This window comes from Corvus moneduloides, chromosome 2, assembly GCF_009650955.1.
Source record: "Corvus moneduloides isolate bCorMon1 chromosome 2, bCorMon1.pri, whole genome shotgun sequence".
Classification (NCBI taxonomy): Eukaryota; Metazoa; Chordata; class Aves; order Passeriformes; family Corvidae; genus Corvus; species Corvus moneduloides.
In genome coordinates this window covers 82500541-82520099 of record NC_045477.1, presented here as the reverse complement: position 1 = coordinate 82520099, position 19559 = coordinate 82500541, and the positions used below count along the sequence as shown (strand labels likewise).

Below are 19559 nucleotides of genomic sequence, written 5' to 3'. Positions count from 1 at the left end.
GTTAATTCTGGTTATTTCTACTGATAACAGTACATTTCCATTATACAAAATCAGAAAGAAAAAGGGTTAAATTACAGTGGTACGGGTTAAGTTTGAAAATTCCATCCAAATTTGCTAATATTTATACTATCCCATGACATACATTAAAAAATTTGTATAGAAGGTATTAATGTCTGGAAACCACCAGCTGCTAACTGTGTCTGAAACTATGGGGGCTGACTTATGAACATTAAACTGAAACCTGATATTTTTAAAGCTTTCAAGGCAATCCATTTTAAAAGCACCCAGGTCAGAACTTTAAAAAAAAAATACATAAGAAATGTTCATACCTGGTTCATTTATGTCCGATAATAAAACAAAATCCTCTTTAAAAGTCTTCAGTACCTAGTAACAGCCCCATGAAGAATAAGGGGGCTGGCAGGGGAAGTTGTCAGAAAATTTAATTTCCTTTCATTAGCTAGTCTGCTCCACAAATCGGTGCTTGTTAAGTTCAAAGCGGTCCTGAAAGCAACATCAGTTTTAAGTCTTTTTACTCCAGTCACATCTGTTAATGAGATTTTTCCAAATAACAATTGTTTTTAACTCAAGAGATAAATCTAGCAAAAAAAACCCCTGCCCCTCACACTGCTCCCCCCCAAAAAATCCTCAAGAGTTTACTGTTTTATTACACCTTGCTGCTTTCCATGACCCTGCACCCTCCAAATTTTAGCTTAAAGGGATAAAATGCATGAAAAGGGTCATTTAAGAATGTTAGTGGTTTCCACACATTGAGTTTGAAGGTTCTTTGTTCCTGCCTGTGACAGTTATGCGAGAATACTTCCCCTTAATAGCCTCTCTGTCAGGAAGTGTTAAACCTGCCAAATGCAGACAATTAGAGCCTCTTGAACAAAATGCAGGAAGAGTGATGACTGATGAAGAGCCACGATTATAGTCGAGAAGGAAACTTTTACATTTCTTTTCTCTTGCAAATTCACCCATATATTTGCAAAATAGAATTAAGGGGGGGAAGCAAACAGGGTAATCTTTTTTCACTTAGTTACCTGCAAACAAGTGGCTAACTGATACACTACAGTCCACAGGAAGACAAGCTGCAAATCATTACAGGGGAACTTTTCACTGCCACTGTATTTTTATACATGCATACAACAACTTTAGGTAACAAGCAGATTGGTATCAGCAGCACTAATTGTCTTAGTTCTGGCTTGAAAAGACTTCAGTCATCTGCCAGCACAGTTATTAATTTACACTGTTTCAACATCTGTTTCTTTTACAGTTCTAACATATTAGAACCCAAACTCTAAGATACGAGGGGGGGGAAAAATATCAACGCATACTCAAATTTTCGCTTTCAAAGAGCATTTCTGAACCAGAAAACAAAAATTCGCTGTGCTTTAAGGAGGAAAACTAATAAAAAAAAATTTAAAAAAAAAAAAAGAAAGAAATTGACATATTGAAATCTCTGGCAAGTCTTTTGATCTTTGTCCATAAGAAAGTATGTTGACTGTATATTTAAAATATCATGAATTTCACTTGCTGATTACATAAATACAGAAGCAGTTCGAGTAAACAGAAAAAGTTAGGACTGCTATTTTTGCTTTTTGGTACATAAAACTTATGATAGATACACAATATTTGCACAAGAGGAGCAAAAACTGAATGCTATGATACTGCCTAACACACATGTCCATATGTGCAAACTATACAAAACCACACTGGTACTAAAAGCATTTTAAACTATTTTTTAAAAGCAAAAGTCCTCAATGATTTACTGCTGTTTCCTCCAAAAGCACATTAGCTACACTACCATTTCCCCAAAATAACCTGGAGACTGTAAAGAAATATATAATTTTAGCACCACCTTTTATTGTACAAATAAAAAAGTTCAAGTAATAGTAGAAGTTAATAAAAATCCTAAGAGTTATAAAATTATGTCATAGTGTTTTCACAAATAGGTGATTCCATTAAGTTAAAGAGACATTAAATACTCCTTTAGCATAAGAATTCCTAACCTCCTAATTTCATGTACATGCCTCTCTCTCAACCAGGTACCAGCAGGTGGAGACAGAAAAACAAAACTGTCTTGATGTAGGGGAATGCCGGGATAAAGCTGTTTAAGAGACTCCTAGAACTGTGAAACATTGTATTAATTATGAAGAACCACATAATAGTTTTCATGGCTGAAAGTGTTAGCCTTGCAGAACCTCCAGTTCATATCCAGCCTCTTCACAACCTCTCCAGCAAAACAGTGATCATTCAATCCTAATGTCAATACCCCAATGCAAGAATTCAGCTAAAACAGGTACCCAAAACATAACTACAGTAAATTCAGAGCCCTGCTGAAGACCTCTGATGTGTTTACTGACATCAGTGAAATTAAGTAGACACAGACATTACTCTTCTGGGTCTACATCCAGCCCTGTTCTACCAGCCATAAAACCAAACTGGCTGTATGTCGTGAAACAATACAAAAATCATTCTTCCCTTGCCATTCCTTTGCCAGTTTTTCACCACAGCACATCCTTATTCTCGTTACTCGGCCTCCACTTTGTTCTTGTCACTTACTCCCCTTCAGTTGTTTACAGTCAATACATCATCTCAGCCCTAACTTTAGTATAGCCATTGCTCACATGGATTAATGCTAATTCTTTTGATTAAAATCTTTTACCACTACCCCTCCCGATTAGGTTTTAAAAAACTAATTGTAGTTACACATTTTGAAACTAATTATCTCTGAATGCTTTTGTTGGCTCTCTAGCAAACAGCACAAGACTCTGGTTCCTTACATGTGCAGACTGGATAACCCTTGCCCTAGCCAACTGAGAAACTGAACCAGGGATGAGAAGAAAATTACTCTTTGTGAAACTGCCCTCTCCACTCTCATTCCACAGTTTCATATTAGCTAGAGCATTTGCCAGTACAAGAATAGGTAGTTGTGTCTGTTAGGCCAAGCATCCTCCTTGTCGGCGTTTTCAGCAACAAACAGGACCAGGAGCCTGGACAGGCGTTCTAGGAGCCTTTTTATTATTTTATTCCATTATCAGTCTCACATACAGAGTTGAGACAGAGATGGTACAAAGTTCACGCCATCACAGGCATCCAGAGACTTCCTGGTTACAGAGCATTCTTAAAAGCTTCTTAGCCAATTAGCATGCTTCTAAAATTTACAGACAACTGTTTTAACCGATCCTCAACAGCGCAGTACATCTGTGGTATACAATACTTGCTTGTTATCCCTTTATATAACAATGCACAATATTCCATTATTAAGCTTAAACCTATCTTGCTAAGCATATTTTTTGCACCTTCAAAACCTATTTCAGCCAAATCTAGAAACCATTGTTTTAATGTCCTTGCTTGCTGTATAATTGTATCCTCTTCTATCTTCAAGTTTTCGCAGCCAGAGCTGATTCCTAAATTATTTTTGCTTTATTTCTGAAACCTGCTTTCTTCTCTCACCTAAGAGCTTTTCCACCTTTTATGTTTACCCACACTTCAATCCTTCCAGCTTTAAGTATACTGTTGAAGGGCTTCTTTCTTTTAAATTTCTAATTTAATTTCTACTCAGAATATTTCTGCATGCAACTTCTCCAAGGTGTTATTACAAAACCTGAGCAACTACAGTGTCTCCTATGTGTAAATGCTAAGCAACATAAACAAGATAGGAAAAATATCCTTTATTCATTAAGGACCTAAGTATCTGCAGCACTTTTTAACAAGGATACAGACAACTCTTCTACTAATAAAGGTTTTCAGTGCAGTCCTGAGTTGAATAATGAAGCACTAGAAGTTGTTACTCTGTTTGCTTTAACTATTGATCCAGAAAGAATACATGCAACAGATCTGTCTTAATTTCTAGCATTGTCAGAGGCATGAATGCACTTTTCTTCCAGGTTTACTAGACTCCACTTTAAAGTTGAAGCCACCTCTAATCACCTTAAGCATCAAGCAGACACTTAGCTCCTTGCCAAGACCTTTAAAATTTTTATTTCTCAAGAAAAAGAGCCCTCAAAGATTTTGAAAGCTTCATAACTGTGACTAAAATAGGTCTCCCACAGAATGGCAGAAATCCTAAAGAGTCTCTAGTTCTTTGTTGCTATTCTGATTAGAGCTGGTATCATACTTTGCCCTTCCTATCTTAGTCTGAATTTGCAAAATAGTATATCAAGCTCTAACCAAATATCAGGCATCCTGTATGACCTAATTATTTGGGTATTCATTTGAGCAAAAGACATTGTCACAGGAAGGAAATCAGAGAACAAACACAGGCACATATTAAGATCCGTAGCAAGTATGACATTATCAATTATCAGCAGCTTTATTTCCTATAATTGGTAATCAAAGCACTGGTTAGCCTAAAATTTGCAACTCCACTTTTTGATGGAGACTACAATGCTGGCAATGTCTGCGGAATTCCCTTTTTCTGATTTGGAAGGCACACTGCAGGCTTGGGTTTGGGGTTGTTTTTTTTTTTTTTTGTTATGTACTCTTTTTCATCAACACGCTTCAGACAATCAGAACTGGTGCAGGGCTGAGGTACGTGAAATTGATATAATATGGACACTTAGGGATTAAGCAACCACCACATAGTTCCTTTCAATAGCAAAGGACTGGAGTTGTCAACTCAGTCCTTCGTTACAGTTAATTTGGTTTTAAGGGTATTGTTGCATATAGCCCACTGCCAAACACATCACTTTAGTTTCCTTTTTGTGTCAGGAACATCAGACAATTGTCAAAAACAGTGTAATTGAAGGTCAACAAAACAAGTGCATACAAGAACTAGCAGCTCAGCTGTACTGGTTATGGGTCTATCTGTTCATTAACCATTATCCCACTTTGTCAGGTTTGTTTCTTTTTATTAGTAGAATAACAGACCCTTACATAAGTTTTAACTTGATACAATGACAAAACCAGCATTTTGAGTATTTAATGCTGCATTAGAGAACGTTTTGTGGTGTTCAAATGATTAATTCAAAGTTATCTCCTAGCTAGATACTTTTCTGGAAGTTACTTTCAGGATTTCTAGAACAATAAACAGGATTTCAGAACAGAGAATGTTATGCACAACAGCTTGGCTGCTGTTAAGTCTTATGAGTGCTAAAGGACCACATACACAAGGGATTGCTAAAACATGCAACAAAAATCTGAAATTTGCCAATTTGCCACTCCCAGACTTCAGCATGGCCACAAATGCTGCCAAACACTCACATGGAGCCCTCCAGAAAAGAAAGAAGTCTTTGCCCTTTTACATGTTGCAGCAATATCCTGCTACCAGTCATTACATAGACCATGCACTTCCATCACAAGTACTGAAAAATTCCCTTGGGCATTTTGACCTCAGCTATTTTGTGATTTTATCATTCTCTCTCACTAGTCAAGTTCTCCAGGCAGCCTCATTGGACCAGGTAATTTTATGGAGGCTTAGCCCGTTGGTACTCTATTTACCTTTTGCTTTTAGTCGGGTTTTGGGAGGGAGTTTAAAATCCAACTTAGCTACTACACGCTTTTTCAAGCAACTTAAAGTTCTACTCAAACTTCATTTGAAAAAAATCTGATTTGACATCTCAAGCACAAAAAATGTCAACCCAGGAGGTCAATATTTTATAATGCACCAAGTTTTAGTTGTATACAATGAAGGTTTCAAAAGACAAAAGCTTATTTAACGACATTAACATAGAAAATATATTAAGACACACAGGAAAGCTTGCAAGAGCCCAACACAATTGCTATAGCACAAAATAAACAAAAATGAAGATACACTTTATTTAACCTTACAAACTATAAAGGAACAACAAAAATTTTTTTACTAAACTGTTGAAAGACATTCCTTCTACAATCACATGAAGAATATTAGCTGTAGATTCTGATAAAGAGCCACCAACTTCCCCCCATTCCATCCTCACCCTGAATTTTGCAACACATGGAAATGTGCATGAGAACAGACCATAAAATGGAAACTTCACACAGTTTAACAAACTTCACTTAACTCAGAGCTGTCAAGATCTTGGCCAACAAGACCTGAGAAATGCAAAGATGTGCAAATAAGTCAAATCCACACCTGACATTTAACACATCTACCTGCCTTCATGTTAAATTTAAAGCAAAGTATTTTTAGAGATGCCATTGAAGAACTCCTAATACATCATTTATTATCAAGGACTTTCTCTCTTCTCCAAAGCTCTCTTGTTAGTAAAAATCTGTACTCCATTTTTAATTACATTTTACTGAAAAAGAAGATGAAATTATAATTAGATTCTGCATCAGACTGTCAATGGGTGTACTTTGATTTAGACACTGTTCCTACAGTGGGCAGACAGTAATTAAATGATTTCTCACCTTGACTACTCCATCAAAGCCAGGGATCGTGTTGACCTTTGCATTCTTGGCTAACAGTTTGCTTTCAATCTTGTCTCCCATAGCTTGAATAGCATGTGTGTCAGGTCCAATGAAGGTGACACCTTCTGATGCCTGCAAAGACAATGAAGAAAAAACTTTAGGAGACAAAAAAAAAAAATCAGCTTTTCTATACACAGATATTAACTTTTTTCTCTTTTTGAGCTAACGCAAAAAGACTTATAAGACAGTGATCTCTTTACGTAACAGAGCAATATATAAATATTTCACACAGTTCATTAAAAATGCGCATGACCTTGTGAAACTATGTATACACACAGACTCAAAGCCTTATAATTAGCATTTGTATAAAGCAAAAGCTAGCCAGAGAAAAATAGCTGCAAGTGGAAGTACTCCAGCCTGAAAGTTAGAAATATCCCTTCAGAAAACAGAGGTTTGTTAATTCACCACTGAAATAACCAAAAGTGATTTACAAAGATGCACTTGCCAAATGATAACATAGTTTAAAATTCTATTTAGTATGCATTCCTAAAACCAAACCTCAATGAAACATCACAATGAAAATGCAGTCTTTTACTCAACATATTTAAGATCTTGAAAATAAAGCAATAAGTGAAATAACATTTCCTGATTCTTTCAGGCAATTATTTTCCAATAATAATGTGGAAAGAGGTTAATATAAAATATTTTAATACTTCGACATTAATATGTAGGTAAAACACTGAACTGCATGTTTCTTCCTCCTGTTTCTCTATGCCAACAACAGACTTCAGCGAGGTGATTCAGATAGAGGCATTTTTTTCAAACCTCTTCAGGTCAGTACTCCAGTAAGTTAAAGGCAATTCTATCAGAACTATCCACTGAAAGTTACTAATGCAATAGCAAGTACACATGTTTCAGGTAACTTTACGTTTTTTGTACTGGAGGGGGAAAGAGAGGATGAAAGAGGGGTACGGACAAAAAAAAAATATTAAAAAAAAAAGAAAAAGCCTTGCACATTTTTTTACATTTATTTTCTTCTCCCCAATTCTAAGACGCCTGTAAAATGCCTAAAAACAACTTGTTTCTAGCCAATGGGCAGCTTACTTAATACCAATACTAACAAAATGGCAAATAGCAATTTCTTATATCACAATTTATGTCATATTTTGTCTTTCTGACACACACTTCTGCTGCACAAACCATATAGTTACAGTCACTAATAATAAAAAGTCATTTGTTGAAGCTTTGTGTATTTATGTGATGGCAGTACATGATCCAATCCCAAAACACAGGAAAAACATGTTTAAGTTGGAAAACATCCTCCTATTTGCGATCTTCTAGGAGCCGAGACATCTCAAGATGCTCGGGAGTCACTGTTTGCACTGTCAGCAGCTTCCTAGCAGGACCAGTGTAACAGCAGAAGCTCTGTGTAGATGATTTCCCACCATCCTAGCTAGCAGGGTGCTAGAGATTATCTAGAAAAGATCAAGTAAGCATTACAGACGAGGAAGTTCAGTGCAAAGACACCCAAACCAAGTGCAGAGCATCAGTTCTGCTACATCAAAGGATTGTTAGCTTGAACTCGTAATGAACCATCTGGGGGTTTATCTCTGCCCACCTCTTCTCTACTGCATTGGGCTTCTTAGCTCAGCAACTCTGGAATTAACAACTTGATTAATAACTGTCTTAGGAAGTTAGGAAGACTGCAATAGAAAGAAGGAAGAGATAGGAGGACCAAAACAAGGGTGCAGATCTGTAATTATTTAGTGTTCAGATCCTTTGTCACTTTAAGAAATTCACTTTTTAAAGGAGAAGGGAAACAAAGCAAGGAGTTGATGCATGAAACCACAGTGACACAAAGTTTGGAGCTGACTGTTTCAGAAACAACCTGAAAACTGATAACTCTTCCTCTCTTAACAAGAGACACAAATAGGTACCTGCATACAGCTGGAGGTAAGGCAGAGTTCTCTTCTGTCATCAGACTGTATTCCAATCTCAAAAAGCCTTGTGGAAAAGGTTAGCTTACATACTTGACAACAGATTACACTGTCCCTCTTGTATCACTCCTAACCTGGAAACACCTTGTTTCCACAGTTTCTGCCACAACACTGGCATTTGCATCCTGACCAATACCACTTTACCACATACTGCTTCCTCTCCTCACTTTTTTCTCAGAATTCACTGTCAAAAACATGGGATGTCCAGAGGTGAAGACAGTGGGTCCAAAACTTTTGCTGCCCTAACAGCCTAACGGACCATCCAAGACTTGCAGATTGCAGTCTACTTCCACACTCTTACAGTATTTCTCTTTTCCCCTCTTCGTTCAGACAGAAAGTAAAAAATCTTCATTCAAATTGGAGGTCACAGGAGAGGGTGGAAATTACATTCATGGCATCAGCAAGCATGCAACTTTCCAGCCAAATGCACATAGGGGACATCATGCTTGACCTACTGTCTCATCTCACTGATTTGTGGCATGGACTTCCAAAGTGCCCAGTTCATTCCCTGCTCCTGTCCAGATAGCTGGATAAGAAGAGAACAGTACCATTCAGGAGAGATTCATGAACCACCTGAGAAGGAACACTGCAGGCCATTCCAAGAAGTTAATCTCTGCATTGAATATATTTGTTACATGAATCCTGTAGTGCTGTAATATTCCACATGGATACAGCCAATAACACTTACTAAAAATTAAATCCCGGATGATGTGCAGCAGATTCCCATTACTCTAATGCAAATATCACCTGGTGCAACCTGCATTTTGTCTTTTTTAATGTATACTTTTCATAACTCAGAATTTACAAACTGCACTGGTCTACCTGTGCACCTTTTGGCTCTAATTGCTTCGAACCTTTGTACCTTACACAGATCAGCCCTTTCATGGTAAAAAGGCAGCAGCATAGTACCACCAGCTATTCCCTCATAACATCAGTCAACTGGGGCAGTCACCACATCCATCTTCCATCAACAAAATAGGAAACAAAATAGTTTGACTCAATGTGATATCACAGGACACCCAAGATCACATGATTCTGCATTCTGCAAGACCCATAAATCAAAAGTAAGTTAATGTCATACATGAAATCCCTATTTGTGCTTGGTCTTTGCATATTAAGTGCTTTAATTAATTAATTTTGAGCTAAATATTTTTTAATTGAATCTTAAAATTAACCCATCAGCCCAGGTACAAAAATCCAGTTCCATTATCAGTGTTTTCAATTGTTCAAAGTAGTTTATTAAGAGAGTTGCACCCTTCCCAGTTAAAAATTCCCCAGTTAAAAATCACCAACTTGCCCCTTTTCAAACTTCAAACCACCGGTACACCATAAGAGTTACCTTTCCTGTGTTTACTGTATACTTTTACAAGTGTTTTGAGATGTGTTGGATGTAGTTTAATACTTTTTTTAGGTGTTTTTACTTGCTCTTTGGTTCCAAGGCCAAAAAACCCCAGTTCTAACAGCCAGCAGCTATTTTTAGCCCATGGCCATTACCCTGTAGGCAACCTCCACGGCAACCTGAATTTTAATGAAGAGATTTCAGCTCCCTTATCTCAACTGATACCACCCCTCTGACAACGATGAGCCATTGGTGGACGGAGATGATCTATCAAAGGGAAAGCACCAATCACTTTAAACCGAAGGGGCGGGCTGTGAGCGGGCTGTGGGCAGAGCAAAGACACTATAAAAACAACAAGGCAGCGAGGCAGGGTCTCTTTTCCTCTCTTTTTCTCTGCAGGCTAGCTGTGGTAGACGTCGGTGCTGGGCATTCAAAGCCTTACTCCTTTTAAGGAGCCTTTAGTAATTTTTTTACTTTTGGACCAGCCAAAAGCTAGCCCAGCACTGCAAGTCTTTTTCTCTACCTGAGGTCTAGTGCTGTCTCAGCCAGAAGATCTCAAATCCCTGCGTTCCTGGGGCATACCATCTACCGAGCCATAGGATCCCAAATTTTTATATTTTTCTAATTTCTGTAATTTTTCAATTTTTCTGTTTTCAATAAATTAATCTTTTTGTCTCATTTCTCACAGTTAACAAACCTAGGAGGTTCTGCTGGTTTCCAGGCAGTGTGTCTAACCATTTCTTACACAGAAAAGGTGTGCATTCTCTCACATAACTTGCAACTAACTTCAGTTAAGCACACAAAAAAAAGACTTTGTCAGCTTCAGGCACTACTAAACAAAGTCTTGCTATACTAAGATTTAATATGTCATCACTCAAAGATGCTTGCTCAAGCCCTCACCAGAAAAGTGTCCCAACTTCTTCATTGCCAACACTCATACAATGTACTAAACAATCTGTTCAAAAGTCTACTGCCCAATTCTGAAAATGCCAAAAACAGACCATAAGAAAGAATGTGGTGGCAACATCTTCAGCTCCCAGAAAGATTTGCCAGCACTCAACCATTAGCATCCTTAGTTTATCGAACAGACAGAAGTGGTGAAACTCTTAACAGAAAAACTTGCAGTGTCTGATGCCTGTTCACACACAGACTTGTCAGTGTGGCAGCAAGTACCAAAACCTCTGCTGTACATACACAAGCTTACACACTTAATATCAACAAGTTCTTCCAAAACTTCTGTTACTCTTTCACACATTCAGCAGCATATTTCAGCCATGAAGACTAATTATCTGGCTGCAGAAAACACATCAAGTTTCACCATAAACATTCACCAGCATTTTGTTTAGAAACATACCTGTGATATCTATGTATCACTGCTCTACTTTGCATAATCAAAGGTACAGGCAACCAATAAGGAATATTCTATAAAAGAACAATTTCATAATATATTTGTGCTGAAAAAGTTAATTTTTAGCTGTCTTAAGTAGTAGATATTGAAGAGTTTTCCCCAACAGCCCACTATTTTTGAAAGCAGGAACAACAGGTCTAACAGTCATGCCATAAGAATTGAGAGCAGATTATTCTCTCTTCCTTTTCATTTGGTGGTTGGTTTTTTTTAAGCCACACAAAAGCCTTAGTCTACCCTCAGGGAATGCAGGACCCCTAATATAGCAAAAACTAAACACAGTGTAAAGTACAACAAGCAAGGGCAAGATTTTGAACATCCTTTTGCGAAGTTCATGATTGAGTTTGTGACCTTCGCAGTCACAGTCTGCCAAACATCTGACTGCTCTGGGAACAGAGTGGGCCAAACAGACCTATGTTAGTGTAAGTCACTATACTCTCAACATCTGGAAGGGACCTGCCCATCTGATAAACTCTTGTGGGCCTGAGGTAACTGAAGAGACTTAGTCTAGAAGAGGAGTTTCCTTTGCACCTCCTCCTGGAAATTATGAATGCAGATATTCACAATTACTGTGTGAAGTAGTAGATTCAGCCTCAGTGACAGCCTAAGCAGAACTAAAGATAGAAAGCATGAAGGAGGGAAAACTGCATAAGTAACTTCTACACACGTATACTTGGCAACCTATACTTTTTTTGTGGGCTTATGAATCTGTGGCAAAGCCGCCAGGCCTCCTGGAGCTGCAGGAAATGATTGAACAGTTCCAACTCAGCTTTAGACAAAACAAACGATACTAAAACTTCTCCTCTGTCTTTTACTATGGTAGTTATGGACAATTAAACACAGTTCTTGGTGTCCTCATGTGAGCCAAGATATTTGAATCTGCATGTAATATCAGCTTAAGAGGAGCAGCTTCAACCAACAAAGAGATATGCCATGTACAAAAACATTGCTATCAAGAATCTCGTGTTTTCTCCTTCAGGATCATTTGGTGAGGGGATTTTTCCACTCGCAGCATGCTGATGTGGCAAAACATACTCCAACTGCACAGCTTTTCCAGGTGCAAGAGCCCCTATAGCTATCTTACCACACAGAAGCAGTGACAATAATGCAAGCTTTGTGCTTGTTCATTCCCTAGTACCTGAAATAACTAGTTTTAAGAAAATATTTCCCATTTCTGAGGAAAAAATGGCTGAGAGGATAGAGATCTCACAAACATTTATAGCTGCTCTGCTTTATTGAAAATAAGCTTTTCTATGTAAACACAGAGCTGGTTTTAAACAAGTTCATGAAATTTACAGGAGAACCCAAATAATCTGTTGCATGCTGCCACGGAATCATAGGTTCTCAAATTCAGACTTACACATGACACTTTCAAGATTACCCAAACTCAGGGTGATACTTATGGAAGACAGTAACAGCTCTTAAGTGACTGAGACAACCAAAGTCCTTTTCCCTCATTCTCTCTCCTCCCTCTCCTGCACATGCCTGCCCATAGTCCTATCTATCCCCCTTCTCTAACATCAGGCTTAAACATTCCTCAGCTGACTTAGCTGACCAACATGGCAGACAATGGCCTAATTTTTTTTGTAATAAGTGTTTTCCATCACTTTCATGAGACAAAATGAGCTAAACAGAAAATCTTAATGGGCACTGAAGGAAGGACCACGAGCTCCTGGTGCATGCAACTGAAAACAAGAACCTTCTTTGGGAAGATGGCACACCCTCAAACTCTGAGGTGCTCTGGAGGGGGGCTGCATGCTGCCATATTGACCTGCTCTTCTTGTCAAGTCTGCATTACTGTTTTAAGGTTTATTTTAAAAATCAAACATGATGCTTCTCTGAGAAGCACTGTTTGAATCACAGAATGGCTGAAGTTTGAAGCATCAAATCCACTGCTTAAAGCAACTCAGACATGTGGTGTTAAGTATTCCAACAACCATGGGGCAGAAGAGAAACAGAAACAAGATTCTGTGGCAGTGAGGTAACAGCAAGATCAGAAAGTGTGGGCAGCACAAATTAGCACACTTACTGAAGAATTTATTGGTAAATAAGATTATGAAGGAAGGTCCAGACATAAGAACTCCAGTAGAAACTTTATCATAGGCCTGGTTTTCAGAGCAGTTTTGTCTTAACCCTTAAGTTTTCTTCACAGGAAAAACTCAAAAAGGTTTCTATGAAATACTTACATGCAGCTGATTAATTCTTTCACCATCATACTGCCCTCTTGACACACAGCCAGTCAAGGAGGCAGACCCAAGGGGGAAGGGAATAGGCACAAGTAGTCTGGTAACCACAGCGTTCCAGAAAAATTTGGATCATCCACAAATACAATCTCCCATGTACAGCTCACAGATCACCAGAAGGACACAGACCTGTACGTGCAGCTGCCTGCACCCACATACAAAGCAGAGCAGATAAGCAGCACACCACAAGGATGAGTGGAATAGATAGCTGGGCTAAAAAACCTCAAAGTCACATGCAGGGCTAAATGCAGGGCTGAAAAGCTGAGCTGCCATCAAAAGGAAGGTCCAACAGAGGTATAAACAACCTAGAAAGAAAACAAGCAGAACAGAAAAATCCAGATGAAACATCCAAAGACAGATAAGATTCAGGAGTACTACCAGAGAAAAACAGGAAAAAAAAAAAACACCACAATAAACAATACCACCAACACAGGCACACTGACACCTGTTGCAAAGGTGGGTACATAAAACATTTCAGAATACAGGAATTGTCCATTCAACATTGGGAAGGAATTCCTCAAGGAAATCTACTGTAAGAATATATAATAAGAAGCATCCGCTCAATAACCTAGGAAATACTGAACCAGTAAAATGCGCTACAATAAAATGTGGTGGACATGAAAAATCACCCCGAAGCTTTCTGCTAGATACACAGAAACAACCTTTCGGCTCAAGCGCTTGGGCCCTGTTGCTACCATCTTGAAGGCTCAGAATAAGAACATATGCAGGAGTGGCCAGTGATTTGTCCAGGCATCAGCCTGCAAATTTAGTACCAATAAATAGAAATTTCATTCCCTGCAGATTAATTTTAAGGTAGAAAAGGCCTGAACAGTACAAAACCTAGGTATTGTCATAAATCACCAAGAGTAGTAACTCTCCAGCAGCTCAGTGAAAAAAAGTTCCTCCAATCTTGTTTACAATGAAATAAGCAGAACTTTTGAAGTCAAAGGATCTTTACAATGCACACACATTTACAAAAACACACGTGAGAGAAAAGACAACACTTCCAAGTAGCATCTCTCATTAGAATGGGTATTTTTACAAAATGAGCCATGCTGAAGTAAATTAAAGCCTTCTGTACAGGCTTATGGCAGAGTGAAAACAGTATGTGGTGTAAGCAAAAGGATAGATATGCAAGACAGGGATGGGCTGTAGCATCCTACTGTTCTCTGACTGCACCTGCCTTTGGCTACTGCAGTTATTTCTGCAGAGGTTTGGCTTTTGTTTTGAGGGCTTTGGAAGGAGATGGATTACCCTGAGCTGCAGAAGCACAAGGCAGGTAGACTGTGACAGCAAGTAGCCTCAAAAGCAAAATGTAAATAGGCAGTTGGAAAAGTAATAGTGCCTGATGCAACTTGCAAAGGAAAGTCGTAATAAAGAACTGTGCTGCCCAGCCTGTCAGACCTCATGGCTTCTTCCAAATTCTGCTTCAAAATCTGAACTGTTACTTGGCTCCAAAACATACTGCAATGTAGAGGTCAGAACTTAGCACATAAGCTATGTCACTACCTGTGACACTGCACTGTGCCACTTTAAATATCTGTACTCACTGTCATGAACAGGACTATGTATTGTAAGAGAAAGTAATACATTGGGAGTGTTTCCTTTGAAAAGAAAAAGCTAGCAGAATAAAAAGGCTTTACCTAAAATTGAACACATCTGCAAGAAGTCTGTCTCACTTCTTAAAATTGAATTTAAAGAACACTAAAGCATTTCCAAATCTTTTTAAATAATTTGCTGCCTTAAGAAGATAATTGCTGGGCAGCAATACCCAAAAAAATGAAAACTAGAATACACTCATTTACTTGAAAATAAGCCAACAGATGCCAGTTTCCATGTTTAACCTTTACTATGGGGAGGAAGATGTGTTAATATACTGCCTTTAAACCATCATTCTAAGAAATATTAACTGATTTATTTAACCCTTGTGTGAATCTGTTAATACTTGTCTCGGAAGTATAGTTTAAACTATGCAGAGGCATGAAAATCCATTAATCAATTACCAATAGGGCCAGACAAACTTCTGCAGGACCAAATGGAAACAGGTCTTATCCAGGCCCCAAACATGCCTTCTTTAAAGCAGGCTAGGAATAGAACGCAGGAATAGCATATAGCTATATATAATATAGAGAGAGATAGGCATAATTATGTTTTTTAAAATGCAGTATGTGTATATTCAAATACTGGGGGTGGAAAGAGAGAACTCAATTTGTTAGACTACTCTAAAGCTCAGCTTAAACAAAAGGCACAGTTGCCGAGCCAGTATAAACAATCCAAGGCAACTTAACTCCACTGTCCAAAAAAAGTGTACACCACAGAAAAGGTACACAACCTTCTGCACAAACACCAGGGAGCGGCCAGAATTAATCCAAACTGTCAGCACCACCTTAAGCACTAATGCTGCATGGAAAATAGTTTTTTAAATAAACTTTAAAGTCATCTCCTCTTTAATTCCACAGAAGTGATAAATATACAAAGTCAAAACTAAGAACCAGACTGATCTGTAGACAACATCCTTAACAAGATACAAGTTGTGAACCATTATTATCATGGATTATATGTACAAAGGGTAAATGTGCTTGCATTGATTTAATTCTGCGTTTTGAAATTAAAAACTCTCCCTTACCAAAAATTCATAGTGTATATTGTAACTTATAAGCAGAAGACATGGTTCCCAGTCATATCTTTGCACGTGAAAGGAGCAGAGTCAGCTTCTCCCAAGGGCTCAAAGCACAAGACACTGAGAAGAACAAGCACCACCTCTCTGGTTCTATACATACAAGTTTTCACTTTGGATCTGATCAGCAAGCTGAAGTTTTACTTGGTAATTTCACTTTGAAACAATTTAAGGCTTTAGATGGCCTATATATTACATGTTTGTCCGGAACCTAAACACAATATTGAATTAACTGAGTTCAGAAGTATTTCTCAAATATAAACTATAAAATTTGAACATACAGGAGTTTGCATGACATGCCGCTGTAAATGATTAATTACTTTATCACATATGAAACACGACACAGACACCACCCGAGGCACAGGAACTCAGCCCTGGTATGCTAGAAAAAGTTTTGAGTATTCACCTATATCAGTAGAAACGAACGCCCAGAAAATTTAGGGAGAAACAAACGGAAACTTAAGAATTTTCCCTGGATGGTTTCCATATTGCTTTTCTTCACTTCATGGCATTGAAACCACCCTTGATTTTTACATGATAAAAGAAATCTGTGGAACTAATCCTAGAAACCTCTTTCTGTTTCCTTGCTTAACACCTCCAGGCGACAGAAAAGACAAAATGCTTCATTTGCATCCTTAAACATTAGAAACTGTGAATGAGCCTTTTCAGCTGCAAATGTTATTGCATCTACATTTCCAGACGAGAAAAAAGGTTAAACAGCCTACTCAGGTTTATGTTAACTCATCTCTTTTTAGCACCATGAGCAGCACAAAGAGCAGAAAATGCAGAAGCTTAACAGCAGAACCTCTTTCTTCATTAAGTTCAATTAGATCCTGGCAATGGATATAGCTGCTGATTACACGAAGATAAAGAGAAGAAATCAGGTATGCACAAAGGAAATGGCAAACACTAACAAGTGCAATCTTAGTCTTCCCAATCATCCAGCCTCAGGAAGACCATTTCATTTTTCATGCAACACAAAATAGTTCTACTAGTTGCATGGCCACACAAGATTTTGCCTTATGTAAAAGCAGCATTTATTTAATCATTAACTCAAACTTAGTTTAAAATGTAGTATGCCAGTGTTGCACAAAGCCAGCTTGAACATGTTAGCAAGGTAAGAAAGAGTCCTTGCTTATCGATAAGTACTCCATCTTATCAATTAAAGAATACATTTGAGCCACAAATAGATAAAGCTATTAACTACTTCATTTCAAAACACAAGTACTATTTACTCTTGAACAGTATTAACTCTCTTTACTTTTTTTTAATTAGGATTCAAGCTACATATTTTTAAATTGTTTGGAGGGGGGAAAGCACTTGGAATTACTGTACTGAATTCAGCAGAGAAAGTTAGTAGCACTTTCTTTTCTAAGCCATTTGGTTTTCAGTCTGGAAAATGTCTTCAGCTTGGCAGAAAACACTCAGTGAGATATTTAACACAAAATATACATTAGTCTAAATGAAAACCAGGCAGTCATGGAGAAAAACAGGACAATGGTAAGTGGGAAAAATAGGGGAGCATCATTCTAAAACAATGCCTCACATTTACCAAGCTTATAGCATACACAAAATTTTCTGTATCAAACTGTTCAGCAGGGAAGACAAATAGAATAAAAAACACTTCAAAAACTCCAATATTAGAGCAAATGAAGAAAATGCATGGACACAAGACATGCTCTTAATACAGCCATACTATTTCTCCAGTCCTAAAGCCAAAAAAGCAAAGCTTTGCAAATTAATAGAGAACACAAACATATAGTTTGATCAGTAAGTGCACTTTGCAATACCGTAGCTTGTGTTTTTCAAAGGGAGGCCAAATTAATAACCAAAACACGAGAATATATTTAGAAGTGAACAAGTAATGAAAAAGTAGCACTGTGTTACTGAGATGGTACACTGAGCTTGCAGTCAAAGGGTATTAATTGTATGCCTGTGTGTCGAAAAAAAATCTGGCTGGTATTTTTCCAAACATTATACAATGCTTTCAAAGTCAGGTGACTATGATTATACGTATACTGCACATTCAGAAACCAAATGAAAACTTATGATGACTGTCCAAGCTCACAGGACCCTGAATTTACTGATGATTTAAGCAGAAGGAACCCTGGTGTTGACAGCCAGGAAGATAAGTGACCCTAGAATTATCTTCCTAATAATCATCTCCTCTAATAACTACATTGAAAAAGCATCATTTCTAAGACATTGTAACAGACAAAGACACTGAATAAGCAACATTCTTGATAAAAACAAGACTGTTAAAAGCCCACTGCTCTGACCAAATGCTAACATTGGTAACACCTTTTTACTGACCTACAGCGCCCTTTTCTCAGCCAGCCAGTGGACTTAAAAATCATCTCTGCTGTGCTCACAAGAAGGTTACTAATTTACTTCCTGTTAAATAGCTGCAAGTGTTACTGTGTCAATATAAATAGTCATCAACAAACATTTGATAAAGATTGTTTTGAAGAACTTCAGAGAGTTTATAAAGACTCCACAAACTACACTAGAAGATGCAGAGCAAACCATCAAGTTCACTTCAGAAAAGTGGAAGCATCTTCATCTTGTTAGTAAACTAGAGTTATTTTCCCACAAGAAGAGAGCAATTAAATGAATTAAATTTAATTTGTGACACTCAAAAAACAACATTAAATGACAAATAGGCATATTTATGCAAAAAAAAAATCACTTTGCCAGTTACATTAGTCACAATTATTTAAGAACCAAAGAAGCAGTAAATATCAGCAACAAAATGTGCACGTGCACACATTTGTTGGTTTTGTTTGTTCTTCATCGCGCACCAAATCAGGTTTAATTCACTGAACCAACAGACTGTCTTCCACCAAAGCCAGGATATATTAACCCTGTAATTACTGAAAAACACAAAACATCACACAAGTAAGGGAAGAACAGGACTGGGGCAATAGCTGCTCAAGCACAAAGCCATTATAAAACCCAAGGACAGGATGCTGTCCCAAAGGTCACAGCAATTATCACAGAGTAGTTACCCAAAAAGTCAGTACCCCCACCCCAGGGCCCAGTTCCTCCCGACTCTCACACCCTGAGCAGCAGCTGTGCAGCCATCAGTTTGGGAATCATATGAACTAAAAATAGCTAAAGGGGCAGAAGGTGCTTAGAGGATTTTGAGGGACGGTCCCCAGAAGGGATAATGGCAGTAGAGACAACTGTCAACAAATACACTGTCACCAAACCTATAACAGGGTACCTGGGGGGAAGCATGCAGGAAAGGCAGAGGGAAGCTGACTGAAAACTACATTTGTGACCAGAGATGGCTGCAGCAGCCACTAGCAGGCAAAAACTGGGAGTTACGGAGGTACTGTCATGGCAGTGGTGATGAGACAAGCGACATGAGAGATAGCTGCAAACTAGAAAGGCAAGGAATACTGGAAGATGTCAGTCAAACACAGGAACTGGTAGCTGAGAGAGGCTGTGGAGTCGCCATCCTTAAGAGATATTCCAAACTCAACTGGATATGAACCGAAGTGACCTGTTCCAGTTGATGCCACTTCAAGAAAGGGACTAGTCTGCAGAGTTCCCTTCTAAA

At 38.1% G+C, this 19559-nt stretch overlaps 1 protein-coding gene across 1 annotated transcript in view; it reads right to left on the bottom strand.

The window, feature by feature from the left end:
• The window catches only part of PCCA (propionyl-CoA carboxylase subunit alpha), a 273796-nt gene that overhangs the window by 190920 nt on the left and 63317 nt on the right, over positions 1 to 19559 (bottom strand). Inside the window, exon 7 of the mRNA XM_032100130.1 lies at positions 6334 to 6465. Coding sequence (XP_031956021.1) covers positions 6334 to 6465 — 132 coding nt within the window. The remainder of the gene's footprint in view (positions 1 to 6333; positions 6466 to 19559) is intronic.